The sequence below is a fragment of the Taudactylus pleione genome, unplaced genomic scaffold (assembly GCF_031769625.1).
Source record: "Taudactylus pleione unplaced genomic scaffold, aTauple2 ptg000864l, whole genome shotgun sequence".
Classification (NCBI taxonomy): Eukaryota; Metazoa; Chordata; class Amphibia; order Anura; family Myobatrachidae; genus Taudactylus; species Taudactylus pleione.
This window is the reverse complement of record NW_028285266.1, coordinates 2,260,940-2,270,620: the sequence shown is the minus strand read 5'-3', so window position 1 is coordinate 2,270,620 and position 9,681 is coordinate 2,260,940. Positions and strand designations below refer to the sequence as shown.

Sequence of the window (9,681 nt, the reverse complement as noted above, 5' to 3'; positions counted from 1 at the left end):
GATCTATGCTTCCTGGAGAAGGCCCATTAGTTGTTCTCAATTGATAAGCCGGCTTTGTCCCCTGCAGGTCCCCACACGGCCTGACAGACGCAGACCATGGATAGGGTGCTGCTTCTTGGGAATCTCATGCATATGTTGGCCATGTTGGACAATACCTGGGCATATAGATACCCAGCAACTGGATGATTCCTATATATATTTTATGGTGCCCTGTGGGTTGCTGTCTGTCCTATATGGCAGTTACTGTATGGTGTCTGTACTGTATGGTGGATATTAGTATGCAGTCTGCATTTTATTACTGTCACTAAATGTTGTTTTTATTGTATGGCAGTCACTTAGATACTTCATGTCCTGTATGACAGTCACTGTGATGCTGTGAATTTTGTATGGTAGTCACTAAGATGCTATCTGTCCTGTATGGCAGTCACAGGGATGCTGTCTGTCCTGCATTTCTGCAACATGGATGCCATCAGTACTGTACTGGAGTCACATGGATGCTGCCTTTATTGTATTGTGGTCACATGTATAATCTCTGTAATGTTAGGGAAAGGGATTTGATAACCCCACCTTGGTTTCTATATGGACCCGTCTACAGTTTATTTGACTCCACCTATGTGAGGCCACTTTCCGAAAATTTTCCAGGGCCACTTTAAGTTCACAATCTGCCACTGGGCACTATTATAGGTAAGTCCTGGATACATTGACATAATGTGTTAGTATTAGGGATGCTAGGGACCCAATTTATGGGGCTCACTTCACCTTGACTCAGTGGATGGGCAAACCTTTTTGGACAAAAATTTACTAAGAACCTCACTTATACTCCATTTTAATTGTAGAGTTTATCAGGATTATTTTGACTATCATTGTTCTTAGTACTCAGAGTGTGCGCCTGTATTCTTTGTACCCTGCATTGTACTACAAGTCTCAGCATGGTAGCACATCTTATGTTTAAAATTAGGGTGTGCAGTAAAAGTCCCCTTCCCCTTGGTACTATTGGAACTAGACTAGCATTCCATCTCTTTAATCTCTTTAGAGGCGCTAAACCCTCTATTCACACAAAAGCTGGAGAGCTCTTGCTCTCCAAAGAGGTTATATCCATATTCCATATTCAAGCACAAGTAACTTATTGCCACCTATAATATCCAAAATGATCCAAATATCTAGTTATAATCCGGAAGCATTCCAACCTATCACCAGAAAACTCCCTCTATTAAAAGGATTAAGAGGATAAGAGTATAACATATTCACTTAAAAATAAAAGTATGCAACAGTTTATTAGATAAAGTTACACCAGATATAAAATTTGTACATTATCTGCTCTCTCTCTCATTTATTCTTATTCCATTCATTTTCTAAACAGTTGCCGACTAAGAGCCCAATGGGAGTAGTCGTGATCAATGTATTATCATTCACATAATAAATGTAAAGTTTTCTTTTGCCTGTGGTCTTGTAGTGGTAAAACAACAAATGGTAAACTGGTTCTCATTAATACTACAGGTACTTTTTATTTAAGGGCACCACAAGGTTCCTGTAGTGCTGAACAGTGATACTTATTGTTTACTTACTGTATACATCGGTTTATTTTATTCTTCTTTCATGTATTTACCTACTGTATGCAGGGAGAAACTGCCAGTACTAAATACCTGGGCCCGCACACTTGGACAGTGGGGTGGGCCTGGCCGCTGCTACCACACTCCTGCTCTTACCACCCACCACCTGCCCATTCCAACAGCAACTGTGCAATATAAAGAGAGAGGGGGCCTCACCTACCACCCACCCATTCCTACCACCGGGCCAGCGCAGTGCAATAAATTTTTTTATTGCACTGACATCACGCTGCACTGCGGATCCCCTCTCTTTCAATGGCGTAAGTGTGAGATCGCGTACTGGCTTTCAACAGAATAAACTTTATTGCACTGTGCTAGCCCGGCAGTAGGAGCGGGTGAGGATCAGCCACAAAGAAGAAAGTAAGTCTGATGGAGATGCGGGGACAGGCTAGGGTTGGGGACAAGACAAAGTAGGGCTGGAGAGACAGGGACTGGATGGGCTAATGAGACACAGAAGGGGTGCTGGCTGGGGAGATGGAAGGAGTGCTGGAGAGATAGAAGGGGGCTGGTTGGACCTGGAGAGACAGTGCATGGCTGGAGTTGCAAAAATCTGTGGGGGGGGGGGTGCCTTGGGGCCCTGCCTTTTTTTTTAGCCCTGGGCCCCACAATTTCTGGTGGCAGCCCTGACTGTATTTAATGTACAGACCTGTATCTAACTACAGGCACTTCATGTACATTCATGCTGCAAACTCATACTGTGCATAATGTCTTGTTCCTTTGCAGAAGATGTGTTCACTAACCACATAGAAATCTGCAGTATATGTGCCATCAGGGCCGTAGCTAGGGTAGTGCAGCCGATGCCATCACACAGGGCACCACAGGTCAGGGGGCGCTGTTTGGGCCTGTCAAATTTCTGTTTATTATCATTCTTGCTTGTAGCTTCCTCTTATTTCATTCCCAGCACCTCCTGGCCTCTCCTATCTCTTCCCTGGCCCTTCCCCATGAAGCCATGGCCCTTTTTTGGGTGCATTATGTCCCTTTGAAAAATGATGGGGGCACCAATGTTCTTTCTGGCACAGGGTACCAAAAAGTCTAGTTACGGCTCTGTGTGCCATATAGTAACAACCCCATTATGGAAACATATTGCAGATGGTATCACACTGCAGAAGATATGTACACTATACTTATATAGAAATGTGTATTTATGAAACAGTGACTGTATATTATATATAGTGTCTCACCCAGTATTATGCATGCATCTCCTATACTGTGAATGCTTCGCCTTCAATTTCTTACCACATGGGTTTTTGACACGTAACTGTAAAGCTGTGTTCAGGGCAAACTAATAACAGATATAGATCAGTGTGCCGCACCAGACTCATCTGGACTTACATGGGGTGTAGAAAGAAAAAAACATTTTGACAAAATCAAGTATTTGCTTTGTTCGATTGCACAGAAATCATGGCAAAATATTGACTTATTTTTACAATAATAACAACGCAAAGTCCAACTGTAAACATCGATGTTGGCCAGAAAAAATATGAAATCATCTTTTGTGGTCCATATTTTCTTATCAAAATAATACTCTTCTGTCTTCCCTTGGGGTCAAAGTAACAAGTAAATGAAGAGGACTGATTGAATTTCCCCTGAATCTCTTGCACATGCAATGCCACCTCTGTGTAGTTCTCCTTACATTCAGGTATGTATGAGCACTGCAAAGATAAAAGAACAACACTGCTCTGTTAATACTAAAATAACATGGTTACATTATTATTACTAACAAAATGACCTGGTTGGTGCAAAATGTAAGGCATAATTGTTAGAATGAATGTTTGGAAAGTAAGAGGCCGATTCAAAATTGACAATCCTCACACCATGAAAGTCCGATTGGTGTCAGGGAAGTAAAATATTACTTAGTTCTAGTCGCACCTCTATGATCATTTTATTTTTCTATCTGTTTCACTTCTGTATGCTATTCAAAAGGAATTTTTTTTTTTTTACATCCAGGAACAATTTTTTCAGCTCCTGTTCTTACTAGAGATGTACGCAGACCCCTCATGTTTTGGTTTTGGCAAAACCGCCCTCAAGTGTTTTGGTGCAGTTTTTTTTATAAAAACAGCTTAAATCATGTAATTTGGGCCTGTTTTTGCTCCTATATAGTATTACTAACATCAAAAACATTTATTTCCAGTCATTTCCAGTCAATGTTTACCAGTCGGGCAACTTGAAATCACGAGGGAAGGACTTACATGCAATCAGAAACAGGCAAGATACGGTTTTTAGATTTGAGATCCGACTTGTAGGAAGACCCGAGCTGAGACTCGGTTCTACTTGAAACTTCCAAAGTGACCCAAGCCAGGACTCTGCTCAACTCGAAACCCCAAAGTTCAGGCATGTTCGGTTTTCAGCAGAACCGAACCGCTCATCTCTAGTTCTTATTGCCAATGTCCTGCCTTAAATCTCCCAAATAGTCTGGTAGACGGGACTGTCCCAATTTGGACAGCTTTGCCCCGAATAGGCTGTAAGGTCAGGAGGTATATCATTTTCAGCAGTGAACGGGCCACGATGTATAAGACATTCAAAAGGTAGTTTTAAGGATGGAAATGGCATAGTGAGGTGGCTCAGCGCATTTTGCCCATGAGTCTGGACCATGCTCCCCTCTCGCACTTGACGTGCACAAGTTTGTGCGAATTCCCCAACTTGAAAAGTTTATAGAATGCTAGTTTATCCTTTCAGAAAGTCAGGAATAACTGGATGAGCAAACAAACAGGTTCTGGGCAATATTAGAAAGTTTCTTTTGACACTAGGTGCACTGGTGTGTAAGTACGTATTAGCGTTACCAGTGCTGCAAAGCCAAACTAAATGTATCATTGTGTATTCTTTACTGAATAAATAAGTTAACCTCCTTTGCTTCATGCTGGTGTCAGTGATTTGTAATGTCTACTTGTAACTCTCAGACATCACGCGGAGGAGATTGCAGACTTCCCAACTGTCCCGAGTTTGGTGGGACAATCCCGCTTTTTGGGCACTGTTCTGCCATTCCACCCACAGGCAGGGTGGGGGCAAGATAAGGAAGCAGAGCAGCTGTGAATAGAGGCCATGCGCATGCACACGGCATCCATACACTAGGGAGAGGGACTAGGGGTGGCCCAGCAGCTCGGAAAGCATGACAAACAACTGAGGCATATTGTACAGTCATGCCCCCATACTGAAAAGCCACCCCTATACAGCAGGACCACTCCACCCTATTCTGTGCACAGGATGAAGACATGCACAATGTCCCAATCCCCCTCCTTCCCAAAATTGGGAGATATGAGCTTGTGCTCTTATTACTACAACATCATGCATGAGGCTAATCTGGAGTGAAAAATGTGATGCAGGAGTTGTTTCAGGGCAATAGGAATCCCCCCTACGTGCACACCTGGATCTGTCCCTCTAAAGAATTTAATACAATTAATATTTAAAAATTAATACTGTCTTCAGAGCAGAAATAGATAGGAAAAATGTTTATATAGCTTTCCCAAGAAATAACTTTTGACTAAAGATATGGAAATATCATTGTTTTACTCACTAGTAGGAAATTTACAAAACTAATTTTTGAATCTGGTTTTTATATATATATGTACAGTATATTTAGATTTTATGTTACAAACAGTTGTTCAAATCCCATAATCTAGGCTAATGCATTCTGTGGGAAATTGGATGTTAGAGAAAATATATGTGGAGGTCAACATTTAAAAAGACTGACAGCAATATCGGCGAAAACAATATTTCTGTTTTAGTAAATGAAAGTGCAAGCACTGTAATTAAGACCCACGCAAAAATAAAATATAGCATTGTATCATCATAACCATACTCGCAACCTTAAAATATTCCCCTCTAGGAGAGGTCGTGTGATGGAGATGCAGCTCATCACTGGGGGGGGGGATAATGCCGCAAATCGCGGGTCTGTAAAAAGGGGTCAGAGCCCAGATGATGCCACAGTCTGATAATGGTGTTCTCGCGGCCCCAGTTAGCCTATTTCACTAGGAAGTGCACTGGATATGGGAGGATGACCATTTATTCCAGGAGTCTGTGGGACGTCCCTAAAATTTAGGAGCCCCGCAGACATTTTTTGAGAGAGTAGGCAAGTATGAGTTCAGCACACCACCAAAATAGCTCTGCTATAGCTGGAGGTAAGTGTTGCTGGTGATATAATTTGCTGCATTTCATCGGTGATAGCTTTGCCATGCAATGCATGGAGAAGCTATTAGATACGGATATCAGGGTGGTAATAATAAAATTCCAAATTCTTTGAAAATCTATATTTTTTTCGGTATGTAATTATGTTGCATCCGCCGGTCAAAATCCCGACGCTGGAATTCAGGACGACGCGGTCCCGAATGAGGTGAGTACGGGGCGCCTGTCCTGTTAGCTGCACGGAGGTTAGGTTTAGGCCCCCCCGGGGGGATTTAGGGATAGGCACACCCCCCGTGGGGGTTAGGGTTAGGCTAGGGGAAGGGGGCTTTAGGGTTAGGCACCCCCGGGGGGAGGTTAGGATTAGGCACCCCCTTGGGAGAGTTAGGTTTAGGGTGCGGGGAGGAGGGTTTGGTTTAGGCACCCCTGGGGGGAGGTTAGGGTTAGGCACTAGGGGGGGGAGATTAGGGTTAGACACCCCTAAAGGAGGGTTAGGGGGGGTGAGGGTCAGGGTACTTGCCTCACGCTGTTGGGATTTCCATCTGTCGGGCTCACAGTGTTGGGATTTGAACCAGCGGCATTATATTAAACCATACTGCTCCCAACCAGTATACTCATCTGCCTCTGCGAGAATTTATTGCTAAAATCTAGCAATAGGTGTCATTGTATCGCTTCAAAAAGCAGCCATAGAAAACCATTTCTGTTTTCATATATTGATAAATAATCCCAGTAATGTTTTTGCTTACCTGTTTGCTTTACACATTATACTTTGAGTGTGACTAATGTCCCGCTGCCAGTGGGTGGGGTGTATTTATGGAAAGAATGAGTAAAAGGTACATGAAAAGGGTTCTCATTACCTTGTTATTCCATTCTGAAGACTCCTCTGTGTGATACAGCATGAAAATGTCTTCTGAGAAATTCAGATTTACCAGTACCTCCAGACAGGGGTATTTTAATACGACTTCAGCTTTTGTGTTAATGCTATGGATACAATTGGCTTTTTCTTTGAAAGTAGCTTGGACGAGTGTGCATTTAGATTCTTCAGTCCACACACTATGGAAACAAAGCATTCAGTTAGGTTTGCAATGAATACAGTTAAATATAATCTTAGCAAAATAACAGAGGAATCCAATAAATTAATTACCGTTACCAGGCACCATACAAGCCAAAAGCAGGTGCTGCGTGACAGCGACTGTGCCGCCCCAGGGTCCTGTGCACTGGGCGATGGCACCGCTATCACATCCCTAGTTACGACCATGGTATACATCAAATTACTGCATCCATAACTGTTGGGTGATTCATGTTTTATTTGTCCAGATGCCATTTTAAAGGTTAAGTATCAAACCATTGAAAAGCAATACTATGACTAACCAAATGCATTAGCACTGAAATTTATTATTACCAGGTACTTATATAGCCCACACATATACTGCAGCGCTTTACAAAGAGTATTTGGCCATTCACATCAGTCCCTGCCCCAGTGGAGCCTACAATCTATGGGGGAATTCATTTCAGTGTGAACTGAATAGCATCGGGGGGAGCTCCAGGGGCAATTCAATTGACCGTGATGTTTAGTCCGAATAATGATTTCTCCTTGCAAGCTCCTGAAGGTGCGGAGAGAAATCCAACTAAAGTGCTGGCCGCTAGGCTGATTTCCGGCTTAGCGTGGCGCTAACAGCCTCTCGGCAGGCACTTTAGTCTGAGAATGACGGTTCTTGCGACTACACAACCAGGTTAAGTTGCTGTTAGCATCTGCGGTTAAGCAGATAATTTTTGTTGCTACTGAGACACTGCATTTCATTCCTGTTTGTCTGTGTGCTGATCTCATGTGTTCAGTAATTGCTCTCTGTCTCTGTATAATATCAGCTGCACACTAATTGATTATCTTGTCTGTGTGCACAGGCCAGGTGCTGGAGTCTGTGATAGAGTTTCTCGTACATCCGGTTATTCCAGTCTCCTGCTTGTCAGTCAAATTCCTGAGCCAGTCCTGCTGTGTTTGTTTATTGCCATTTGTTCTATCCAGGCGGTTCCACCTGCATTCCATCTGCTCATGCTGCTTGTGCCATCTAGGCAGCACGGTGCGCTTCCTACCCCAGAAACATCTGTCATCCCGGCGGCACTGGTTGCAACTCTGCGTTCCAGGTGCGCAATCCAGCACACCGTCGCCAGTGTCATCCTGGCGGCACTGGTTGCAACTCTGCGTTCCAGGTGCGCAATCCAGCACACCGTCGCCAGTGTCATACCGGAGTCACTGGTTGCAACTCTGCATTCCAGGTGCTCAATTCAGCACATCGTCGCCAGTGTCAACCCAGTGACATTGGTAGCAGCTCCACGTCTTTGTGCACACTCCACCTAAGACTCATCAGCCTAAAGGCTGTATCTATCCTGGGGCCCCAGGCCACTATCAGCTCTCAAGGTTGCTCCAACAACCCAAGACTGCATCACATCTTTAGTCCCTTGGCCACAACTAGTCAAAGCAAATCAGCCCTCAATGCTGCATCGACAGCCCAAAGGCTGCATCATACCATTAGCCATTGGCCATGACTATTTAAATACATTCCAGCCCTCAAGGCTGTCATCAAACTGCTCTACATAAACACAGTAGATTCCCTCCTGGAATCGTAACAGTTGCGAGAACTGGCATTCCCCGACTTAACTACTTCCCGTCGGAGCAAACAGCGCAGTGAATTGAATAGCTCCGGAAGCTCCCTCCCGGTGCTATTTAATTCAGGCTAAATTGAATCACCCCCTATATTCCCTATCACATGGACACACACGTACACACTAGGGTTCATTGTATTGTAGGGAGCCAAATAACCTACAATATATTTTTGGATTGTGGCAGGATGCCGCAGCACCCGGAGGAAACCCACTCAAGCACAGGGAGAATATACAAACTCCACACAAGTAGGGCCATGGTGGGAATCAAGCCCATTACCCAGATCTGTGTGGCAGTAATGCTAACCATTACACCATCCATGCTGCATTTGTCTTTCAACATTTATACTACACTACAGTGGTTGAAGAATGGATTTTATTTTAGTTTTAATAAAGTGGTGAACAAGTTTTTGCTTTTTTTTTTTAAATTAAACCTTATTTGTTTATTTTTTATATATATTTTAGTACAGTGCAAGGTGTAGTGAGTGATACGCCCAGATGCTACAATATACTTGAATTGTTCAGCCACAGTCACTGCTATCCTGACCACCCACCAAACGCCACCATTATATTTTTTACTAACCTAGATATTACTGGCCACAGGACTACAAATTGACTTCTGTTAGTGCAGCAGCCGCAGTCCTCCATTCCAGTTACCACAGTGGTGGTCTGTGTGAGGGCCATCCACTCCTTCAGAGTCCCGTTGGGAAGATCGCGGGATTGAAATTGAAAGACAGCCTTTTCTTGGTTCCATCACAGGAGGAAGGGGAGGCGCCACCCACATCATCTATTGGGTAGCATACGGTGGGCGCTCTGCGACTCCTCTGACAGGAGGAGTTGATTGATTGGCAGCCAACAGGTATTGTGCTGGTCTCCGGTTCTCCTGGGTCTCAGCAGTCCGGCCGGACTGCCTTCTCCTTCATGGTTACGGCACGCAGCCGGCCACAGCATACTACGAGTAAGTTTTTTTAGTACTGCTCTAATAATGCCATCAGCGTTGGCTCCTTCATTGTGGTGGGCCCTGGTGTAGTGCACCACCAATAGTTCCGCCCCTGTTTTTGTTTAATGGTGAGGTTCTATGGCAGGCCTGCTAATTCACATAGTCAAAATGTACAACATGCAGTGATCCACCATGGTGGCTAGAGCTCATCATACAAATCACTAGGTAACACTTCTTGCACCAAGATGTGACTGTACCTATCCGCTGCAGAGATTTCAGCCTGGTCTGATCCACATGGATATTTGTCTGCTCCTGACCTGACCTTAGCAATAGTAGTGACTTTTTTTTATTTAATGTGTA

At 43.9% G+C, this 9,681-nt stretch overlaps 1 protein-coding gene across 1 annotated transcript in view; it reads right to left on the bottom strand.

Moving 5' to 3' along the window:
• Positions 1–1,346: 1,346 nt before the first annotated feature.
• Positions 1,347–9,681, bottom strand: part of KCNMB1 (potassium calcium-activated channel subfamily M regulatory beta subunit 1) — an 86,320-nt gene continuing 77,985 nt past the window's right edge. The window contains exons 3-4 of the mRNA XM_088458904.1: positions 6,581–6,776; positions 1,347–3,259 (exon numbers count right to left, since the gene is read on the bottom strand). Coding sequence (XP_088315030.1) covers positions 2,975–3,259; positions 6,581–6,776 — 481 coding nt within the window. The 3' untranslated portion in view covers positions 1,347–2,974. The remainder of the gene's footprint in view (positions 3,260–6,580; positions 6,777–9,681) is intronic.